This window comes from Balaenoptera acutorostrata, chromosome 14 (assembly GCF_949987535.1).
Source record: "Balaenoptera acutorostrata chromosome 14, mBalAcu1.1, whole genome shotgun sequence".
Taxonomy (NCBI): domain Eukaryota; kingdom Metazoa; phylum Chordata; class Mammalia; order Artiodactyla; family Balaenopteridae; genus Balaenoptera; species Balaenoptera acutorostrata.
The window spans coordinates 87427857-87452641 of NC_080077.1; the positions used below are offsets into that span (position 1 = coordinate 87427857).

General features: G+C 38.2%; 1 protein-coding gene across 3 annotated transcripts in view; it reads right to left on the minus strand.

Moving 5' to 3' along the window:
- The window catches only part of ADGRB3 (adhesion G protein-coupled receptor B3), a 794502-nt gene that overhangs the window by 381544 nt on the left and 388173 nt on the right, over nt 1-24785 (minus strand). For all 3 annotated transcript variants that reach the window (XM_007166663.2, XM_007166664.2, XM_007166665.3), the window contains 2 exons: nt 19133-19201; nt 14858-14966 (listed from right to left, as the gene is read on the minus strand). In XM_007166663.2, the coding sequence (XP_007166725.2) occupies nt 14858-14966; nt 19133-19201 (178 nt within the window). The remainder of the gene's footprint in view (nt 1-14857; nt 14967-19132; nt 19202-24785) is intronic.

A 24785-nucleotide genomic window follows, 5' to 3' on the forward strand; every position in this document is an offset into this window, starting at 1 on the left:
GCTAACCAACAACAACAAAAAGAATGACTGTTGGGAGGAAAATGAATACAGGAGCTCTATATTTGTGAACATCATTTCTTTCCCCTCAAGCTCAGAAAACAGTTTTGGTCTTTGGATCATAAAACCAAACAACCCAAAATAATCCCCAAATAACAATTACTCTTCCTCACTACACACATGCACGCACAAACACATAAAAACACACACTCTAAGACTGAGTGCTCTATTTCACTACAAAAATGTATATGTCATTAAAAAGGGCACACAAACCAATTACAACTTTGCCTATGTAGTCTAAAGTGTACTGCTCAATAATATACTTACTTTGCTGTTAAGAAATTGGTATTTTAGAAGTAAACATTACATATTTCTAATCTACTAGGATACTTTTTGAAATATTATGGATTCTTGGAATACATTTTAAAGATGATAGAGATTATCCTCTTTAGTAAAAACATTATTACATTTTAGGGAAGGCAAAGAAAAAAAGTGAAGGAGTTAGGGAAAGTTAAAAGAGAATTAATCAGGCAATGAGTTTGGGGAAAGCAAAAGGAGACTGCCTAGAAAAAAGGAGAGGACAATTAAGGCTCTCAAATAATGAAGACAAGATTCTTCAAAAGAAAGAAGGTTCATACTTCAAAAAGTAATAAAGTAGCCCAAATGGATATTGAAGTTGACCATTAAAACGTTTTGTAGTGGCAAAGGAAACGTTTCAGTATCTTCGTCCCAACTATATTCCCCTGTATTCCTACTGCACTTTAGAGCCCTTTTAATAATTTCAGCGTATCAAGCTTTATTTGATATCAGAATATATATTTGGATATATGAACTTTTATCCAATGTAAATCATTCCTGTATGAACTGTTCAGTCCCTACGAATATAAAATCCTATTTTGTAGTTATCAGCTGCAACTTGAATAAAATTACTGTCCAGCATATAAGGTTATGTGGCCTTTACAGCCTGTTATTATTGGGTTTTCAATTCAGTTTAACTTTTATTAAAAAGTATCTTCATTCTCTGATGTAACTTTAAAGGAAAAAACATGAATTTTCCCCTAAGCCCATAGTATGAATTTTAATGTTATCTAAAAGAACTGCATTTTGGTTGATAAATATTTTAGGACATATACACAAGGACACACTCATTCACACTTGCTCTCTCGTATTCATATGCCACCGACCAAAACAGAAGATAAAATTAAAGAAAACACATTAAACTAACCACATAAGTCATTAGTTACATTTCTAAAGTTAAAGTTCTTCACATGAAAAATTTACGTGGGCAACAAACGCAGAAAAATATTCTGGACTATGCAAAAGACATTATTTAAGGACAAAAGAGAACTAATTCATTTATGAATTCAGGAGGATTTAGCACTACAGAATTATTTAATGCATCTATAGAGGCAGTTGATACAATTTTGCAGGTGATGGATTACGTGTTAAGGGGCAGAAATTATAAAATTAAAGCCGAAAAAATTCTTCTGTATAAATCATTCAGGAGAGCTAGGATTTGACTAATGACAAATAAATACATGGAAGAGAGGAGCCTCTTAAGATAGCAAAGTGCAAGTACCAATGAAATGTTTTTGGGCCATTTGTGTCATTACACTACAGAAGACAACTGCATAACAAACTATCTCCAAACAGACAGGCGTGGTACCAGTGGTTTTCCAGATTTAGTTACAGTATCTACCTAGAAGCCTGGGATCCTGGCTGCTTTGTTAAATAAACAGTAAGTGTACTATTGAGATTAAGAATAATGACAACAACCAAAAGCTTAGGGTCTTAAATTTAGGTAGCAACTTTGGAAGCTCCCTGGAGGAGCAGACTGTGAATATGGGGATGGAGTGACCTGACCAAAGTCACATACCCTATCAGTAGCAGAGCCCATATCTGGCCCTACATTTGTCCACTATCAATTACTGAGGGCCTATTACATGCCAGATGATGTGTATATCTTTAATCTTTACAATAACTCTTCAGGAAAGATATCATTACCTCTACTTTAGAAAGGAGCACACTGAGGGATTTAGAGATGAAATAATCTGCAGAAGGTCAGTTAGTTGTGATATAGCAAAGGTTTGCAGCCAGTTGGGCTCAAAAGCCAGCGTGTTTTCTTGGATACAAAACAGCATCCCCGCTTCCACTGTATAAAAGAGTATCAGTCTTTAACTTTAATCTGGGTCAGAGTTTTCTGTCAAATTCAGATGAGAACCTTTTTTTTTTTTTTTTTTTTGGAATTCAGTGAAGGAAACAATGGAGAAGAGGAACAATTTAGCACAGAATTCTTGGTCTAACCAAATAAAATAAGACATTTGAAAAGGTGAAACTATAAAAAGGAAAAAAAATGAAAAAATTGTTAAAAGGGAATCAGTACTTCTTTTCACTGGTTATTGTTGTAGAGGCAAAGTGCTATTGCCATAGAGATAAGCAATTATTGCCATAGAGACAGTTAAAATGGGACTGTATTTCATATTCACACAAACTCACGGCAACATCCTTCTAATACAGTTGAACAGCAAAATCAGAAAGATGGCCTGCTGTGTGACAATTTTAGTGATTCCAAATCCTTATGGCATAAACCAATAGAGACCAGACATGTTATTTTATAACATTCAAATGTTGTGTTTAGTTGGCTTTAGGTTTTATGTTCCTATTCTAGCCTATAAGTGTGAGTCTATTAGATTCCGAAGGAACTGATTCAAAGAGAAGAATGAAGTCAGACTGGGAAGACCTATCCTTCCAGCATCTTTTAGAGGCAGTGTCTGCAGGGAACTAGGAAGCCATCCACTTTCCAACATGGCCCTGTGCTAATCCCACCTCTGAAAGCCTTTCCCTGGTGGGAATCCTCCTCTTGATCCCCAGCTGATGGACTGAGGCAAAGCACTGATTCCTTTAGGCAAAGCTCTTCACAGCTTTCTGAGGGCACAAAAGTCACAGTAACTTCTCTGCAGAAACTCATGTTCTTTATAGAGAATAGTTAAAACTCAAATCCAAAATGTGTGTGGTTAGGTCTAGGTGTCAAGGCATGTGAAACCCAAGAATTCTGTCTGCATTCTCACCAGAAATCTTAATTTTTGAAATTGTGGTTTTCTATCTCAGGACAGCTTCCACAATTCATGTCCCATACACCAAGATGTAGCCCTAAGACATACCTGTTCACCGTCTCTGTAACACACATGTCACCCTTTAGGCTTTAAACTCTTCCTCCTTAGATACACACAGCTATGCTAGAAGCCAGCTTGGCCTCTGCTTTTCCTGTTCCTGCTTCTACGCTGTTGAGCATCACTGTGACAGTGTATGTTGTACATTTCCTACTGAGGTTTGTGTGACCTCATTAGGTTACTTCAGACCATGAGCATTTTCCCCGTAAATATAAAATCCAACAGAAATGATGGGCCTAGGCCAAAGATTTGGTCTTTACCTAAGCATTCTCCCCCAGACAGTTACTGAAGGGATGGAGAACGAATGAATGACAAATAAGTTCACAAAATTTTCACTGGCCAAGATATGTTATAAAAGATTCAGAAAAAAGCATCATTCAGGCATCTAAAGGTTAACCCTCATTTTACTTTGATGCAGAAATACAGAATACATGAGTAAGATTTCCCTAGAGTCATATCAAAAGCTACAGTGAAGTTCTTTATATGACAGAAGTAGGTTAGCGTGTGGTTGGCTGAGCAAGATAATGGAACAAATCTTTAACTTTCAATTACTAAGATGCAAAGGGATAAAAATGCGTCCACTCTGAATGGAAAGCACTGATGAGAACACATCGCGTGGGTGTCCTTAACGCTCTGGCAGCAAGGTTGTATCTTGAGTATTTGTGAAAGCGTTAATTTGGGAAACACTCTATAATACAAGGGATGCTTTACCAAAGCTTTTCTTGGAAAGCCTGAGGAATAAAAGTAGAAACAAACAAATAAAAACATTTTCCTATGCATTGTACTCAAATGGCACTTCTGAAAAGGGTTTCTTAGAATAACAGTCACTGTCTGATTCTAAGGAATTTTCATTAAATGGATACTCAGATGATGTACACATAAGGTACTATAAGAAAGGAGGCATGCCAAGTAGCAACATGTAGACTCTCTATTATTTCTTTTTTAATATATATTCTTTTTCATATTTTTGGGGGGCAGGGGAGGGATGGATTGGGAGTTTGGGATTAGCAGATGTAAACTAGTATATACAGAATGAATAAACAACAAGGTCCTACTGTATAGCACAGGGAACTATATTCGACCTCCTGTAATAAACCATAATGGAAAAGACTCTATTCTTTCTTAACAGTAAATTAAACCAGGGTAAAGAAGTAAAAACTATTCAAGATCCAGAGACCATGTGAGAGATTCACAGCAGAGCAGTAGTTAGGATTAGAGCTAGCAGTTGGCAGAGTACAGGGGCACTAGAGGGAAAGTTTAGGGCATCTAGGTTACTCAAAATGAGAAAGAACAGCTATTAACAATGTTTTCTAGTTCAAGTTTTTTCAGGGACAAGAAGTACTATTTAATAATGACTCCATGAATAATTGTGTCCTTGAGTATGGCTGTATAAAGCAGATTAGATAGATAAACCTGGAACTATGTAACTATGTAACAATTATGTAACTATGTAACCATTATTATATGTAACTATGTAACTATTATGTAACTATTTTTACCCCAGTTACCTTCTAAAAGAACACAGACCTACTGTTAATTTGAAACACTATGACATGATGAGGGTTTTCTATGTTGAGGTCCAGGGTTGTAATTATGTAAGTATTACTAGTAGAAATAACATTTTTTTAAATTGGAGAGATAAAGGTTTGCAAAGACCTTTGCAAAGATTTTTGCAACTTGGATAATAAACTTTTATTTATTATTTATTTTCCAAAAAAAACTAAAAAACTACAAAATAGTTTAAGTAAGATGAAGGTGACAATTTTATGGCTGGACTTAGTTGATCCATAGTGTTCTTCCATTCTTGAGGTCCCAGGACTTTATAAATGGAAGAAAAAATACAAAAATGGTAGGAAAGGTAGAATTTATTTCATGTGTTAACTGGCAGCTCAATCTGTCAGCTTTAAAAAAGTCATTTTAATGAACAATTTCATTCTAGCTTTTGACCAAGGATTCAGAGGGTGTAATGATGACAGAATGCTCATGGCTTCAAAGGATAGAATTGCTTAAACTGCAAGAGCAAGTATTTGTGTTGGACTCAGGAACAAGACTACATAAAAAAGAAACAGCATGGTGACTATAATCAACAACTGTCTATTATATATTTGAAAGTTGCTAAGAGAGCAGATATTAAAAATTCTCACCCAAGAAAACAAATTGTACCTATGTGTGGTGATGAACATTAACTAAAGTGATTATGTTAATCATTTCACAATATATACATATATCAAATCATTATGTTGTATATCTAAAACTGATACAATATTATATGTCAATTATATCTCGATGAAAATACTTTAAGGAAAAAATAAACCAAAGAGATTGCTTTGGATCCTAAATTTTAGAGACATTTAAACGGCCACCAAAGGAGGTTTATGACATTTGTTTATAGTATAGAGATTTGGAAATTAACCTCTCTTGTTTTTGTAGTTGGGTTCTTGGAGATGTAGTGGAAACATTCCCTTGACAATCTCTTTCTTGCACACCCTATTTCTAGCCATCAGTAAACTCGGTCAGACGTACCATTAAAATACCTCCAGCATCTGGCCTCTTCCCACTACTTCCCCTGGAATCTGGTCCAAAGCACAGAGCTCTCTCGCCTGGCCTATTGCCATAATTACCCTCCCGTCGCCCTGTATGCACTCATACCCCCGACAGTCCATAGTCAGAATGGTCCTTTCAGGACATATACCAGATCTGGTTGCTTTTCTGCTCAAATCCTTGAGTGGTTTTGCATCTCGTTCAGAGACCTACAGTCAAACGCCCTCCACTCTCTGGTTCTCACTCCCCTTCCACCTCTCACAGACTCTCTGTCAGCCACTCCACCATCAGTGGCCTCCTCCAGGCCTCTACGATGCCAAGCACGTGGACGCATCATGGCCTTTGCGCTGGTTCCTTCTGATGGAGATAAGTCTGTCCCCACATGTCACCGTGCCTCATGGTCTCAAGGCATCCAGGTATATACTCAACTAGCACTTATTCCCGACCATCCCTCCCTTCCACTCTCCCCTCTCTGTCCCCCTTCTTGATGACTTGTCTTCACATCACTTAGAACCATTGGGCATGTTAGAGGGTGCTTGACTGACATCTGTCCCTGCCACAAAACACAAGTTCCATGAGAGCAAGAGCTTCATTCGATTTGTTCACTGAGAAATCCCCAGAACCTAAAACAGAACCTGGCACCCTCTTAAAGCCAATTAAATCCATGAGTTATTACCAAACTATTACACTGACACTAGGGAGCATCTAAATGGGGTTCTCAGTTGGGTGGAAGGGAGCCCATCATATCCCCATAAGGACTGTGTCTTTCCTACCACTAGAAGAGTCTGGTATGGCCCTTTCTCAGCAGCCTCCCCAGGGCGCTTGACCCCAACCATTTGGAATAACTGCATCATAGAAAATGCAATGAGATAATTCCTATTAAGTGAGAAATAATCAAAGAACTCAATGCCACATATTATTCCAAGCCATAGTTTTAAAATGCTGCTTGAACTATTTATTTTCTCAAGGGAACCAGTATGTTAGTATCATTAAAAAAAAAAAAAAAAAACACAGGTATTTTTAGTTTGTTCTTTCTGACCTACAGAAATACACACCATTTGCTTCACAAGTCTAGCAAGAAAAAGTGTAGCGAGCCAGGCAGAGGAGGTAGAATCTGACACTTCCAGACTCAAGTCTAGCTGACTGAAGCAACGTCAGGTGCTACAGATAAACGACAAAAAGATGTTAAATGGTGTATTTTTCAGGCTCGGTGTCAACTCACTACAGGCATCTTTTTTCCAAAGAAAGGAAGTTAAACAAGTGATGGAGATGTATGAACCACAAAATGAAGCAGTGACAGAAAGGAAAATAGGCCTAGAAAGAGAAGCCACTTTATTTTCATAACTACATCATCAGATTGAAGACGGGTTTCTCAATTGAAGAACAAGATATTCTCTAAAGGAATGATTAAATTTACCAGTGAGTGTAAGAAATAACATAGGTTTGATGTTGATGAGACAGCATTGTGGAGAGAAAGGAGATGTCAAAATTGCATTATGCCATTCTTAAGATTGAATTTGGATTCGATTTCAGAAAACACCAAGTGTGAACGTTCATTCCTAAAAGCCCAGCATTTCATATTTCTAAACCAAGAATAGACAGTGATATTTAGCTTGGCAGAGAAAAATGTCTTACCATTAATGTTTTCAAGGCACTGGCCTTATTGGATTACTAGAGAAAAACTGAAACTATACTTTCCAGAATATTCTATCTCTAAGGGTGTATATAGGGGTGACTTCTGAAATTCCTTACAGCTAATAACTTTAATATTCTGTATCTTGAGACTTTCTTAGCCTAACAGTATTCCTTTTTTATCTGATATTGTCAACTTTGAAGAGTTCCTAAGGAACTGTTGTGAGATAGTGTTAAGTGGATGTAGCAACATTGATCTGTGCAAACTAAATTCTTAGAGATAATTGTATCAAAATGTTATGGGTAAATCCATTGAAACCACCTAAAGAGCTTGGAAATTTAGATCTTGTTCATTGTATCTGCACTTTTCCTGGAGAACTTTTATGTTTTACCACCAGCAATCACATAAGATTTTTCTTAACTCCACTACTCTGAACTTTATTAGCAATTGATATTAACTACAGTATTTGTTCTGAAATGTTCTCTCTCTTCTATTAATTACATGCCACTGATTTTCTACTGCCCTGTTCTGGAACTCCTTATACCTACTACCTCTGACTATTCTTATTCTGATACCTGTAACGATTCTTTGGTTTTTGTTTTTTGTTTTTTCCCTCAACATTGATTTCTATTCTATAACGTACATGACCTCTTCTTAGTATAATGTGTAAATTTTATTTGCAAACAAAATATATTTCTTAACTTGGTTTATTACTATACATACTTTTTCAGGTAATAATATATCCTAGAGACCTCTCCATAGTCATATATACAGATATTTTTATTGAGATATAATTGACATATAACATTAGTTTCAGATGCACAACATAATGATTCAATATTTTTATATATAGTGAAACGATGACCACAATAAGTCTGGTTAACATCCATCACCACACATAGTCAGGATCTTTTTCATTTTAAATATAGGCATCATCTTCCATCTTACCCCTCTTATTACTGTCCTGATAATTGAAAAAGCTTTTCTGGCTTCAACCATCACTTGTATGCAGTTGACTACCAAGGGTATATCATCAATTTGACTTCTCTACCAAAACCCAAGACCACATTTTATTTTTCCACTTGAGGGGTACATTTGCATCTAAACATTAATATGTGAATGACACTCTCAAATGTTCATTGAATAAATATAATCCCAATTCCTCCCTTCTCTTTAACACCACATTCAGTTACGGAATGCCATCATTTCTACCCTCAGAGTCTCAAACTGATAACTACATTTTGGTTTCTATTCTTACTACCACTAACTCAAGTCTTCATTATCTCCTGCAAGGTTTATTATAAAAAGCCTTCTGGTCTCTGTGTTTAAAATATGTTTCAATCTCAACAAACTTTATCTCTGCTGTAACCTGTGTCTTTCCAAGGCACAGCTCTCACCCATCCATGAAGCCTCAGGAGCTCCCTACTGTCTTTGGAATCGGGAATCATGTTACACCATGTCTCAGCATGCCTCTCCAAGTTTATTTCTTTTCCTTTACTTCCATACATAGGTGTCTTTATCAAAATAGACCACGTATCCCCTAAGCACTATCTCAACTTGGACAACTCTATACTGTTTTTGCTAAAAGAAACATTAGTGACAAACATTAGAAACATTAGTGACATAATGTTCTGGAATGTCACCATCTCCTTGCCACTCACTCTGCCTCAGGTTGGACTGTCAACAATCCAGCCATCCTTCAACATCTACACTGATTGTAGATGATTCTTTCTTTAAGAACATTTTCTAGTTCCTTACATGGAACAACATCTCTCGGAATGAATCTCTGTAACATTTGGTTTCCATGACACACACCAAAGTGCGTTTGGTATTTTATTCATCTATGTAGTTGTTTTATGCCCACAACTGGATTACAAACTCTTTGTAGATGAGAAGCTTATTCGTTTAATGACCTGAATCACTAAGGAAAGGCTTTGCTTATAGTAAGAAATAAATTCTTTTTGTTTTTAATTGAACACAGTCAGTGGGCTGCAACATTCATCATATGACATATCCTCCTTGAATTCAGTTTGGTGAACACAATTCAGGTTTTAAGTCCAAAACTAAAACACTTAATTTCTAAAGAATAGGCTATTCTTACCAATAAATAAAGCAAATACACAACTTGAAGTGATTATGGAAAATAGATGACTAAAATCATAATAAAAAACTATAAAACACTCTGCCGCAACTTTAGACAAACGCTCTAGAGCAGCTGTCATCCATGCACTTGCCCTGTCACTCCAATCAGGTGAGGTCGCATACATCCTGTTCTGTCTTGGGAACTGCAAACAGCTGGGCCTCAAACAATGTGCTTGTCTCCCCTTCAGTGCATACTCTGCTTTGTTTTACGTTACTGCCTCCAAAAATTCTAAATATCTCTGAGTCATGAGTAATTTTTATCCCTTAATTCTATTTTATAATATAATACATACACAAATGTTAAAAGAATGGACAGTTTCAAGAGACAGTGTGGGTTTAATTTGGCAATTGGGAGTTTCCAGAAGGCTTTTCTGAGGGGAATTTCAGGAAAGTGATGCGAGAAGAATGGGGCTGAAAAGAACTGAAGAGAAAATGTTTGGAGAGAAAGGGTAGAAAGTCAGTTTAAACACTCTTCAAGAAATATTCTTGTTGAAGAAAAATAACTTGAACTCACATTAAATAATATTAAGATATAGTCCCCCTGACCTAATCGATAATAAATATTTTTAAAATATATTGAAAAATTCACTTTTTTCACTGAAGAAGATCACTTGCCTGTACAGCATATTTAGAACATGTAGAATACAACTCTATGATAAACTGAGGCATACTGAAAATTTAAATCTCTCTGTAGCACATCAATTTTTCATATTCATTCATTTATTGAATAATTATGTAAGCTATTTAGTAGTGTTTACTAAGTGCTCACTAAATTTTATTCATTATAATTTATCATGTGTCTATTTTGAATGTCATATTCATATGTGGTATGAAAAATATTCAATTACTTTATAACTGCATTGGCTTGTTTAACATCTTTCTTTGTTCATAGAATACTTTTTTCCAAGGCTTGTGTTAATAAATTTTTGAGGTCATAAGTCGTTTGAGAAATTGATCAAAGCTATGGACCTGTTCCCTCCCACAATGAACATGCTCACATTTATACCAACCTGCTCATAGTTAGCATATAAGAGCATTTCAGTTATCAAAAGCTGATATAGGGCTTCCCTGGTGGCGCAGTGGTTGAGACTCTGCCTGCCAAGGCAGGGGACACGGGTTTGAGCCCTGGCCTGGGAGGATCCCACATGCCGCGGAGCAACTAGGCCCGTGAGCCACAACTACTGAGCCTGCGCTCTGGAGCTTGTGCTCCACAACAAGAGAGGCCGCGACAGTGAGAGGTCCGCGCACCGCGATGAAGAGTGGTCCCCGCTTGCCGCAACTAGAGAAAGCCCTCACACAGAAACAAAGACCCAACACAGCCAAAAATAAATAAATAAATAAATAAATAAATAAATAAACTCCAATCTCTAAAAAAAAAAAAAAAGCTGATACAGGTAGGGACACTTTTCAGATAAAAGAAGCTTCAAAACTTTTCATTTGAATTATTGGGGAAGAAAATCTTTCCAAGACATGTCACTCATTGTCCTGCCATCTTAATCAGATTACAGAAACTTTTATCTTGATGAATAATGCTGTTCCCACCATATGGGCTCTACTCTGCCAGGTTCTTTCAGAACTTCTTTTTCTTTATTGCTTCAGGTATTCTATCTGCTATGTATGTGATTCTAACAGCACCATCTCTGCTCCCAGCCCTTTCTATCAAAACCAGGAACCAGAAAACAGAAAGCCCAAAACTATTTAAAGCTGAAATAAAATAAGCTATCTGAAAGGTTCTGAGACTCTCTTATTAAATTGTATGGTCTTTCTCTTATTTGTGGTTATTCAACTCTGTCTCTTTCTTCAAGAGCTTATCTATATTCACGAAAAGTAAGGTGCTGTGCATACAGGCTTTATAAAAAATATTCATAGTCTCTATAAGACATGATGATCTTTTGAAGTTCTTTAAGGAGTCTTTTTTTTTGAATTTTATTTTATTTATTTTTTTATACAGCAGGTTCTTATGAGTTATCTATTTTATACATATTAGTGTATACATGTCAATCCCAATCTCCAAATTCATCACACCACCACCCACCCCCATCGTTAAGGAGTCTTATTCCAACCCACTGGAAAAAAAAATGTGCATAAGCAATAAACAAACTTTCTTAGTTACCTAGTCTCTATTTATCACTAACATGCTGTGTGTATGTGTGTCTGCGAGCCTGCAAGCATGTGTGTGTGTGTGTGTGTGTGTGTGTGTGTGTGTAAGCTCGATGTTGGATAATTAATATTTGGACTTAGGACATAAAACAAATGCCAACTCACACAGTTTACAAGTTGTCACTGCAAATTATTCTCTCTGTGTGTCCTTGTCCAAAAACATTGGACATATCTGACACAACACTATAGCCATGCTTTACATATACTAGTATCAAATTGGATAACATGAAGAATGTGAATAGTAAGTGATTATTATTTATATTACACAATTTGGTACGAGTGGATTGCGATGGTTAATTTTATGCGTCAACTTGACTGGGAGAGGGATGCCCAGATGGCTGGTTAAACGACATTTCTGGGCGTGTCTGTGAGGGTATTTCTGGAAGAGACTAGCATTTGAATCAGTAGACTGAGTAAAGCTCTCGCTCACCAATGCAGGTGGGCATTGTCCCATCCGTTGAGGGCCTGAATAGAACAAAACGTCAGAGGAAGGGTGAATATGCTCTCTGCTTATGCTGGACATCCATTTTCTCCTGCCCTTGGACATCAGCGCTCTTGATTCTTAGGTCTTTGAATTCAAAGTGGGACTTAACACCATTGGCTTTCCTGGTCCTCAAGCCTTCGGGTTTGGACTAGAATGACACCATCAGCTTTCTGGGCCTCCAGCTTGCACAGAACGGATCTTGGAACTTCTCAGCTGCTGAAATTACATGAACCAATCTCCCAAAATAAATCTATTTCTATGTACCTACAGATATCCTATTGGTTCTGTTTCTCTGGAGAATTCTGACTAATATATGGATATACTTTGGAGAATTCTTAAATATTATTGAGAATAACCTTCTTCTGGTCATCAAACAACAGTAAGTCAGTCCCTGGGCTGGTATTCGGAGAAAGCAAAATAAATAAAATCTCTTTTGGGTGGTGTAATAATGTTTGGGATACTTATTCACAGAATATAACCTTTTCCTATATGGATAACCAGTGAAGCAATCAGAGGGCCAAACAATCACACTGTCCTTACACAAGACTGAAGACAATATAGGACAATATTTGTTTTATTTGCAGCATTAAATTGCTTTGTCACTATGCTTAATATACTTCTTAAAGTTTAGTGATGATAAAGAAAGTAGGCAAACCTAGGCAAAGCATAATTTTAACACAAAAAATACACAAAATTTTCAAAAATACAATTTTGGTAAGTCAAAAGAAAGGTAAAGAGGAATAAAGATTTGCAATTTATGGATATTTATGGAATTTTTGTCATAAATAATACTAGTACTATAGGGCATTTGGTATGCTGTTATTCAAACAGTCTACTTTAAGTTCAAACTTAAGTTACTAGACTCTGAGAATGGTTTTGGTTTTTAAAGTTTTTTTCCAAACACATTCTGAACAAGTGCCATGTTTTGATCTGATAATATTTTTAATTAGCCATGTGTTTTAGAATTAGGTGCTAACATTAACAAAAATCAAGAAAACAATAGCCCTTTGCTTTTTCCCCCTCTGTTTTTCTTATAAATTACTATTGTCCAATCTGGCATAGCAGCCTTCCTGGTTCCTTCCTCCCAAAAAAAGTCATAGGCCCTTAGAAGAGTGGTTCCATCTTGAATGACCAGCGTCCCCAGAATCTCTCTAAGGTTTTCCTTCCATGTGCTCCAAACTCATAGCCCAACATGCTACCCCCTTTTTCCACGGATTTTACCTTTCCTCTCTTTGCCCAGCCACTTTTGGAATGGACATTTAATTTGGATTTTCTCTGATTTCTGAATTCATCCTTCAATAAAGATATTATTTTCGGTCACTTTTTCTTCTCATTGCCCATAGCAAGGACAGCTCCCTTCATTCCTGAACCAGCGCAAGCTGCTGGACATCTACTCTTGGGAAAAGTCTGGGTCCTCCACCACCTCTGGAAAGTGGATTAAGGCATAACTCTAACTCGTAAGGCCTCAAGCTGCATGAAGGTGGCATGTGGGCATGGAACCGTCTGCAGATCTTTGAGGTCTCCATTACACACGTTCTCTTCAACTGAAGAATATTACCGGTAGTTAGCTATTACCAGTTACAAGTTGAGGTCACCCTGGCGGAATATATCTCAGAGTCAAACGATTTGTTATAGGACTAAAGGACCTTCCAAAGAAATCAAGTATAAAACGAATCACCAAAGCTGTAATCATAAAAATGTTATGTTTTATACCATGTGAACTCCCCTAGTTAATCCCTCCATGAAATTAGGTCTCTTCCTGATCTAGAAACTAAAACTTAAACATCCTTTGAATAAGAATGTGAGGTAAGATATTGATTTAAACACATCTTTATCTACAGTTAGTAGTCTTTATGTGAAGATTGCTAAAACATGACAGTGAAAGAAAATCTGAGTCATAGTAACATCACAAGAGGAAGTTGTAAAGAAATAAAACTGTAAACCTGTATCAACTCAATGCATATACTATTTAGGAAGAATATTTCTTTGTTCTTGCGGTTTTTCTAACTACAAAAAGAAATGCGCCATTTGGTTCACATAATTGCTGTTGGCTGAACGTACAATAATTGTAGCACTGTACGAGGCCCTGTGGATTTTGCTTCTCTGTGTAATTCCTCCTTATAAGAGACAATGTTATAGACAGCTAAAGGAAGAAAGATGTTTTCACTTTACGTGTGCTGATATTACAGAATCTACTACAGAGACTCGAGAGACGCACCGTGTCCTGGAAGTTACTCAAGAAAACTTCAGCGGCAGCAGCATTGTGACAATGACCCCTAAAGGTCTCTGAAGCATCCCACCCTTATGGAGATTCAGCACTTCTTTGGGACCCCTAGCAAGAAAGTGACTCGGCATCTTCATGAACAGTGTTTGCGAGACCACGAAGACTTATTTTTTTATATAATCACATAGTATATACTATATATTTTCAACATGAGATTGGATAGCAATAAACATTTGCTATATACGTGTGCAGATAAATACAAGTATGCTTAAATAAATGTATACAAATACACTCAGATGCATGCGAATGTGTGTGTGTAGGTATGTGTCTATAGTGCATATGTGGTTGGCCCATTGAAAAATCAGACACCAAATATCCACAATACATTACTCATGTCGACTCAAAGATATTAACAATGGGTACCACACTTAGAAATGTATGACTCAGATACTTGCAAATTTTTTTAAAAATTCAGTCAGATTTTGGGAAAACATCCTATTTCTTACCTACATTTCCAGTCATTAAGTATGAATTCTGAAAGTCCATCATCCCCATTCCAACAATGTGTATAAAATCTTCAATCACCTGCATTAACTCTATTGAGCCCGGATAAATCTACAAAAATAAGCAAAGGTTAGATGGAATTTTAAAAATCTATATAATAGAATATATAACTGGAATTTTAAAAAGACACAATGAGACCATAAATGAGCTCTGATTTATTTGAAGACATTTCTCCAACTAGCAGCAGCAGTATATTTTCTTTTTTACTTTTTAAAATTATTTTTAATCATTTTATTTTATTTTTAAATTTTTATTTATTAATTTATTTTTTAACCCATCTAACAGTTGTATATTTTTTGAACTAACAGTTGAGAATGACATCAAATGTCAGACAGCAAGAACTCTGGAGGTGATATCATGCCGTGATTAATCCTTCATAAATCCAAGAAAACTCAAAATATGTAACAGATTGTACACTTAGAAGTAGCATGTCTTTACATTTGATGGGTTCCTTTCCTCACTTAAATATAACATAGAACAAACACTGAAATTTGGGGACTTTTTACATTTTTTTTTACTTAGCATCTATACGATGAACACTGGGAGAAAAAATAATTATTATTGCCATCATGAATATTTACAGACTATTAAGTTCACTGCAAAATAACTATCTTGGGAGAGACATTTATTTCTAATAATTGTAATAGCTGCTATATGAATAATAGCATTGGCAATACTTGCAGGATCATAGAACAGCTCTAGTATAGGTGTTTCACATGTACATATGTAAGACAGGCCCAGCACCATCCGCCTCATACTCTGCAAACAGATGAGTGTTTGCTTAAAGATGACCTGATTCTGGCAATAGCTCATAGTGACTGGAATGTGAGATCCATTTGAAAAGACAGATGAATTTTAGCATGTGTAACCCATCATGTTGACAAAGTCAGCCTGCATTATATAACCAGATTAAAGCAGAAAGTCTTTTGAAGTTACGTTCATTGGTTTTAGCCATTCAGCACCACTGCAGCTTCAAGCCATGAAAAATTTAAGTGGATTAGAGAATTTTAATGGCTTTGTATTTGCAAAGGCTTGTGCAGAAGGGGGAGAGACACTCTGATTAGCAGAAAGACACGTCGGGCAGGGTGGCCAGCAGGCACAGTGTGTATATTATACAGGAGCTTGTGGCCGCACCCATCCAAAAATCAGACACCTCGAATGCATTATATACTTACTCACATATGGTTGAAGACATGAACAATGGTTATTACAGTTAGAAACGTATGGCATAGATAGTTGTAATTTTTTTTTTAATTTCAGGAAGATTTGGGGACAAATGCTATTGCTTGCCTATTCCATTCCCAAAATGTGTGTGAGATTTCCTCCCCATTCCAAAAATGTGTGTGAAATTTCCATCAGCTCTGAACTTCCTGCTGCTACTGTATTTTTTTCTTCTATTTTTGCGTAGGTGTGTGTGTCTATGAGTATGTGTAGTGTGTGGGTAAATACACATTAAAAAGAAGAGGCTTAATCTTCCCTGTTGAAAATAGAGAAAAGACTCCCTCCCTAAAGCCTTGCTCCCCTCCCTTAAGAGCATTTACTTTAGAAAACTTGTAATGGTTAAATTCTTTCTCTGTCTCTTTGAAATGCATGTAAACCTTTTTGGAAGTTAAATAGCCTCTTCCCAGCTTAAAGACACAGGGATGTCTCTCCGTGGAAAGTAATCATCCAGACTGCTGTGCGGTGGGAGGGGCGGTGTGAGGGTTAGACCCTGACTTAAGCAGGTGCCTCGCTCTGAGCTGCAAAACTGCCCGCAGTCATTAAGATATTAGAGCTCATTTTTCCTTTGGATAAAGCCAATGAACTAACAAGGTGGTCACCCCAATGACCCACTGCATTTAGGATCAACTACCTAAAGTCCTCTTACTTGAGAACTAGCTACTGTTTACCTCGAGAACACGTGTGTAATGAGTTGAACATCCGCTCGTCTGTATCAGAGGGTGAGGTTTCTCTGTCTTTGCATCTCTTAGTGAACTGCCTGTGATGCACATCACATTTTGGCTTAATGCCTATTCAATAATGAAACTGTTTTCTTTCCTGTCTACTTTGGGGAGAGGTTTTCTAGGGCGGCAGCAGATTTTGTTTGTAGTTATATGTTCCCAACAGTTTTCAAATGTCGTAGAGCCGGGGCTGATTTTTTTTTTTTTTTTTTTTTTTTCCGGAAACGGGTCAGAGAGTGGCTTTCTGGATCACGGGGTCTCTGCTGAACAACTCAGCTGTGTCCTTGCTGTACCATAGCAGCCATAGGTACTGTGGCTATGATCCCAAACTTTATTTACAAAACAGGTGCCAGCCTGGATCTGGCTCGGTGGCCACAATCTACGCACTCCTGGAGAGACACAGGAGCGTTCAGTATAAAAAGGAGATACTGATGATCACAATTATCATGATTGAAAGGGACCGTCCATTCCAACTACAATGATGGTGTATAAAACAGTGCTATATAGAATGCAGCCTTTTTTTTCACTTTAGTATACTGTGTTTTTAGTAGGATGCTTTAGCTAAACATAGTTTCATCCTTCATAACTGGGGTTTATATGTAGTGAACAAACTATGAAATGACACTGTTTATTGTCCAAAAGTGTGCGTTCTTATGGCAAAACCCTTCCGACGTCAATATTCACCATTTTACTCAGCTAGTCTTCCAAATGCACACAGAGCTATGCTTTATATTATATTTTGTTGAGACTATTCCTCTAAAATAGACAAAGGATTATCTTTGGTAGATTTTAAACAGCTCTTATTTCTGAAGAGTTCACCCTTTGTGCCAAAAACTTGGAGACTCATTTACCACGTGGCTGCATTTATGAAAACACCACTACAGAATAGTTGCTTTTATTTCAAATAGTTACTTCAAAGAAGCATTAAGGATCATCACTACTGAAACATATTTAAAAGATAAGAATATAGTTAACTCAAAATCACAAGTAAATAGGTGGATTATGGATTCAGGATTTTCCATTGACAAAAAGTTCTGCTGCCACTGTTCATTATTTGCTCAAGTTGCGACCTTGCAGTGAATAACACCATCTGATGGATTGCAGTCTTGTTTTAAATAGGGTATTATACATTTGTCCTAAATATATGCATAATTAATAGTCTCCAGCACTCTACAAACATGTACTTAGCCTCTGCAGTGTATTCTAAGGAAAGACACCATTTTCTCACAGTGAGTGAAGGAAGTTCTCCTCTAGAATGAAGCCAAGGGCAAATACATAACTCAAAGTAGTAGGAAAAGATAGATTCAGTGTCTTAACCTAAGGAGTGATTCTTTCTTTTTTCTTCCTATGGCCAGAAGCACAGCACTTGTACCTGGTAATGAGGTGGTCCCACACTGGACTATTTTTAGAGTCTATCCATAGAGTTCCTATGATAATAGAAATAAAGGGCATGCTTTACTCCTGAAGGCCCAGAATATGATTAAAAAGGGAAAGGGAGACAGAGGGTCCACTTGAACCTCAATAAATATTCATTTTCAATATTGCATTGTTCTCGCGGAATTTTTAACAAGGGTCAAGTAGAAAACTTTTAAATTAAATTTCCACAGGATTTTTAAAAACATGCTTATTCTCCCTTTCTTAACTTCTAACTCACTTTTTCTGTGATTTAGAAAAAAATAGTATTAACCATGTGTCAGTGAGTTTAGCACAAATGGCAGGGCCAGGCATTTTTAAAACAATAACTAAACCAATAAGGCTACTTGCTACAGTTACCATGCTTAGCAGAAAGAGAAAAAAAGCAGAATACATTTCTTTTAATGAGAACTCATTTTTACAACTCTTGGCTTTGAATCAAAATGCACATCTGTATACATAATTCAGATTACACATAACAGAGTAAATACAAATGATTTTACTAGTTAGTACTCCCACAGTTTAGTTTGCAATGTGTCCTTTTAGATTAGCTGTTTTTCCTATAGTCTGTAGACTGGAAAGAAAATGATGGGTAAGGCATAGAGTCATTATGTATTAATACCTTAAAGTTAAACATTACTTAAACCTGCTCTGTTTTTTCACATTTTAAATATCATGGATTCCATAGATTGTTATGATAAAGGAGGTCACTTGTTTTCTCTAAAATTAGTATGAGATAATCTAGAATGACTTTAAAATTTTTCCTTTTATGTTCTTGGAATAGCAAGCCATTACTTTTTTCACATATTATGAAACCTTATTTAACCAACTTCATTTTAAGTTCTGAAATAACTCCAGCTTTACCTGTTGTGCATCTTCCCATTTTTCCTTGTTGTCTTCATCTAGAAGGTTGCTAACTATTTGAAAGAAGTTCTGTAAATTAAATTAGATAAAAGGTTTAATGTTACATGAGGGAATATCCTTTCCAACAACATCTGTTTGAACTGATCCTGTGCTGAGGGTATAAACACTTTGCAATACCGCTTGATGACCCTAACATGCTATTCTAGAAGATCTCTGAGGACCCTCTCTCAGCAACATGATTCTGGGATTCCTAGAGAACTTCACATATTCAGAAGACATAAGAATAGGCACAACACTTACTTTCCATCACAGTTATATGCTCTGCATTCTACTGTCACGCCACCATATAATTATTCCTTACAAAGAAGCTCTCTTTGTAAGCTCCTGTAAGAAAGTCCCCTGTGTTTGTCTTATTAAAGTCATCCAGTTCCCTGTGAGGAATGATTGCTACTCACACTGCTGGGTCGAAGGGCATCACAGTGAGGGCACAGGCCACGGGCAAAGCTGAGGCCAGTGAAGCCTTCCTCTGTTGGATCCTGGCTCTGCCCTTCCTGGCTCTTTTACCTTAACATTTACAACTACTTATTGTAAAGACAACATGAAATTTGTCAAGTCCCTGCATGGTAAGTGCTCAATAAGTCTTGGCTATTTTCAAATTATCATTCTTAATTCCCCTGCCTTTTGCAGCAAGCCAAAATGCAGGGATGTCCAAATCCTTGTCATCCCCCTTGCCCCTAACTAACTGTCGGAAACACATTGGGTTTAACATGTTCCAGCAGTGCCTGCGATGAGTTTCGGTTTTCCCTTTCCAGGCAGACAGGCATCTCTCAATGTTTGCTTTTTGTTTCCCACACATCCGCGTCGTCTGTGTTAGTACGCACTTCACACACGAGGGATCTGCACCAAAGAGAGACCTTCCTATCCTCTCACACTCGCTGTGAGCCAGGAGAGGAAAACCAGGGTGCCAGGGACATGGGGTCACAGGAGACCTAAGAAGTGTAAAGTGAAACCTTGGCATCTGTCTGAAGCTACACGGATGGCGGTCCCTTGCTTTTATCCTCGGAGCCCATCTCTTCTAGCTGGTCTGTATGTTATGAGCGGAAGCACCGCCTTATGCTGATACCTTCGCTTAGGACAGGTCTCCCTTCAGGGGTTGGGGGCCAGGTAGTCACAACTGTTTAGCCTCCTCAGCCTTCTTCCCTATCCAGCCAGCTTTTCAAAATAGGCCTTTACTCCAATTCCAAAGAAATCCACCTGCGTGTTTTTAGAAGAAAAACCAAAGCAGCTTCATTTTCTCTTGGGGTTTGAATCTGTTCGCATCTATATTTAATTGCCCTATTTGTGCTATTCATTTTAATAGTTCCCAGCAATCATACGGCTAAAACATGTTTCGAGTCACAACCTCTATAAAAGTTACAGAATATTTTAGGTAACTCTTGAAAAGAAAAAAACAACCGGCAAGTCTGAGACCCGTTTTCTAATTCGTTTAACCTTTTTGTACTACCAGCCATTTTTTCCACTTAAAATGTCCTGGCTGGGGTGATAACATTTCAAGGGCTTTGTCCACTGAGCTGTAACTCTACGTATGGGCAGAAAGAATTAACCTTCAGCGTTCTCCGATTGCCTGTGGCTGGTGAACTCGGTAGGGGACGTGGTGCTAGTGAGAGAAAAGTCGCAGATTTCATCCCCTTTCACGCCGTCAGCCTTGCTGAGGTCCACGACCGCGCCTGCGTCTTAGCCCCTGCCTGCTCTCATGCAAAATGCATGCTGCTCCTAACAAGGGTACCGCAAGAATGGGAAGCAATTTGTGCCAATGCATCGCCGTTTCTGGGAAAACATTGCAAAAGCGTGTTTTACTGACAGCGGGTCAGCAGCTCTGCGCCGAACGTCAAGGCCAGTGAGCACACGCGATTCCTTGATCAAAACGATAAATTCAGAGTTCGGTGTTTCAAAATCACCAGAGGGCATACATAAAAAACCACAGATTATTAAAATATACATTCTAGTAAGCAGCGAGTCTAAGAAAGGCGGTTGTACTATTTTCCAAGGCCAATAAATCATACTTGACTAAATGAGCATGGGAACGCCGCACAGAATAAAGCCCTCCTTCTGTCTCCCTGTGGATTGAATTTGGAAATGGTCAGTTGTGGGTTCGTGTAGGGGGACAGGGGCTAAGCCTCAACGTCCCAGATGGGGGAGGGGGAGGGGCATTTACGGGGATACCGAGCTTTGCTTGTTCCTCAGTGTATCCTCATCGCATGCAATGCCTTGCCCACAGCAGGTGGTTAATAAAGTCCTAACTTAAAGGAAACAATGAAATCACAAAGCCAGTACACCTCGGTTTCTCCAACAAGACTCAAGCATCATTCCTCTGAGTTGACCCTGCTCTAATCCGTCTCACACACATTGAAAAAAATGTACTTTGATATATCAAATCACTTATACATTTGCTCAAATATCAGACTGATTGATAGACAGAACAAAGCAGAACCAAACAGAACAGCATTTTGAAGAGGGGACTCATGACATTTCAGGCCACTTGACTGAATTATTGAGAAAAGTATAAAGCAACTTCCATGGCAGCAGATGCACAACTTCTAGAGTTTTTCAAGAGCTCTGCTACCTATGGTCAGATCTCTCTTTTGATGATTTGTGGATCAAGCCCCTTAGCCCCTGAATTGCATCTGACAGGTTTCTGTTTTGTTTTGATCAAGTCCTGATCTCTACGGCCTAGACTGATTTGAAAAATTGAGTGTCCTTGGCAGAGTCTGAGTTTGGAGCTTGAACTAGGCAGACCTGCTTTAAAAATTCCCCCAACATTTATTACCTGTGTGGTACTGGGGCTAACGTTGCCCACCTCCGCCTACGTTCTCTAGCCTGTAAGGCAGAGATACTAACACCTGCAGGGCAGAGCAGCTGTGAAGCTCGGAGCTAATTTTCAGCACCCGACACACGCTAAGTGCTCAATATATGGCAGCTTTATGATTTTATTCCCTTTGTGTTATCTTTGTACGACTGGATGCATGATTTGTATTTATAGCCACATTATGGTCCGTGATTTGTTCAGCAGAAAGCTCTCCTTCCTAAGAATGTCCTCTGCTGGGAGGGGTTTCAGTGTTGTGATGATAAGACACTCACCACGTGGGAGACCCTGAGCAAATGGCTGTGGGACACCATGGGCAGGAAGCAGGACTCTGGTTTTCCTCGGCAGGAAGTATTATGAAAATCAGCACAGCGAACGCATGTCGTAAAGAGAAACATCGCTGCCTCTGTCCCATTCAAAGTGCAAGTCCTAGATTTGGCCACGTGAGACTAAAAGGACACTGGATTTTCTTTCTTATTGGAGTATAATTGCTTTACGATGTCATGTTAGTTTCTGCTGTACAACGAAGTGAATCAGCTATATGTGTACATATATCCTCTCCCTCTTGGACCTCCCTCCCACCCTCCCACTCCTCTAGGTCATCACCGAGCACGGAGCTGAGCTCCCTGTGCTATACAGCAGGTTCCCACTAGCTAGCTATTTTACACCTGGTAGTGTATATATGTCTATACAAGTCTGTTCTCTACGTCTGCATCTCTATTCCTGCCTTGGAAATAGGTTCATCTGTACCATTTTTCTAGATTCCACATACATGCGTTAATATACAATATTTGTTTTTCTCTTTCTGACTTACTTCACTCTGTATGACAGATCTCCTAGAGTAATGAAAATAAAAACAAAAATAAACAAGTGGGACCTAATTAAACTTAAAAGTTTTTGCACAGCAAAGGAAACCATAAACAAGACAAAAGACAACCCTCAGAATGGGAGAAAATATTTACAAATGAAGCAATGGACAAAGGATTAATCTCCAACATATACAAACAGCTCATGGAGCTCAATATCAAAAACAAAAACCCAATCAAAAAATGGGCGGAAGACTGAAATAGACATTTCTCCAAAGAAGACATAGAGATGGCCAAGAGGCACATGAAGGAATGCTCAACATCACTAATCATTAGAGAAATGCAAATCAAAACTACAATGATATATTACCTCACACCAGTCAGGACACTCAATTTTATGAAAAGCAGTAAGTATGTAGTTCTTCGTTCTATATCTGGTTGGCTTCCACTTGACAAATTTCTCAAGGACTGTATACAATTGTCTATAAATATATTGAAGCACATCTTAGCATGTACTTTTGCTGAATTCCTTCTTGAAAGAGAGTTGTAGATGAGGCTCATGATCTGAGATATCTAAGCCACAAGAAACGTGTTCTCCTCCTCCTAACCCAGCAGCCAATGCCTGGGCACCGAGAGGCAGAGACAGGCCCCAAGGAACAGAGTTAATAAGGAGAACTGAAAGCTTTCAGGAATGGTGGTGGTCCCGACTTGAAATATAGAGGGATCATAAGAGAGGCTTAAAGGCTAAGCGAGGAAGCAGGGACACACCATCAGGATTACAATGGCACAGCCCGGGACAGTCATGCATCCCCAATCCAGAGAGCAGTTGGCGGCTGCAGGTCAAGCGTGATCCAGCCCCTTCCTGTCTCTCCACTCTCTCTTGAGCGATCCTGTCTCCCACTCTACTCCAGGTCCAGCAGACTTCTCCATGCATCCCAAACCTGTTTTTGCCCAGTCTCCAGACCTATATAATGCTGCTCCCTTTCTTCAACCACTTTACTTCCTGTTCTTCACTTGAATAACCCTTTTTTTGTCCTCCACATCTAGATTTACATGCCATTTCCCCAGAAAGGCTTTCTCACATCACCACCCTGTAAGTATACAAAGTCTGCACGGTCTCTTTATGTTTCTGATTTTGAGTAGTGAAAATTTTTAGTTTTCATTTACCAATACGGTCATCATTCATGCTTTGCCAAAAAATCCATGGAAAAAAGAAACAGCCCATTCCTGGAAGTAATCACCTACAAGAATAAGACGTGAAGGAAGAGGTTCTATTGACCAGAAGGGACCCTTGCTCCCTGTTCTGAGAGTCAGCTTTCCCCAGTACCCGGGGAATTATTAGTACGATGGTCTCTGACTCTCCCGGCCTCTACATCCATGCATGAGCAACCCAGCAAAACTACTGTGCACTCATCCAAGGACGAATAAGTGCTCCTTCACCCTCATGTAATGCAGGCAGCAGCCAGCTGTAAGGGAGCCACTCACAGGGCAGCAAACATGCGGAGTGGCAGTTGCACTGTGTAGATTTCTTTTGAAGTATATCACAATTCCTAATTACAATGTGTTTGTATGATGAACAGTTTAGGGCTTTTTCTCTACCAGCTTATAATTTAGTTGGGATTGTTTCCATTTTGTTCACCCCCATGCCCCCAGGGTACAGCACGAGGCATAGGAAAATGTAAATACTCAAATATTTCAAGTTGACTGACTACATGCCTACTGCGTAGAAGACCATGGGATAAGCACTGGAGGAATTAAAAATCATGGATACACGGTCCCCACCTAACGTGTGGCCTCCTTTCAACACCTTCCTCTGCTCTATACCCAGGGTTCTTGTAGGTCCAGGGAAGGAGATAGGGTGCTTAATTTTACAGATCAGAAAGCTGGTTATCCTGATTAAATACGGGATCGAACTCTCCCTATTTGAATGGCATTTTGAAGTCTCAAGGCCATCCTGGTCACAGACACCCACTTTTGAGAAACT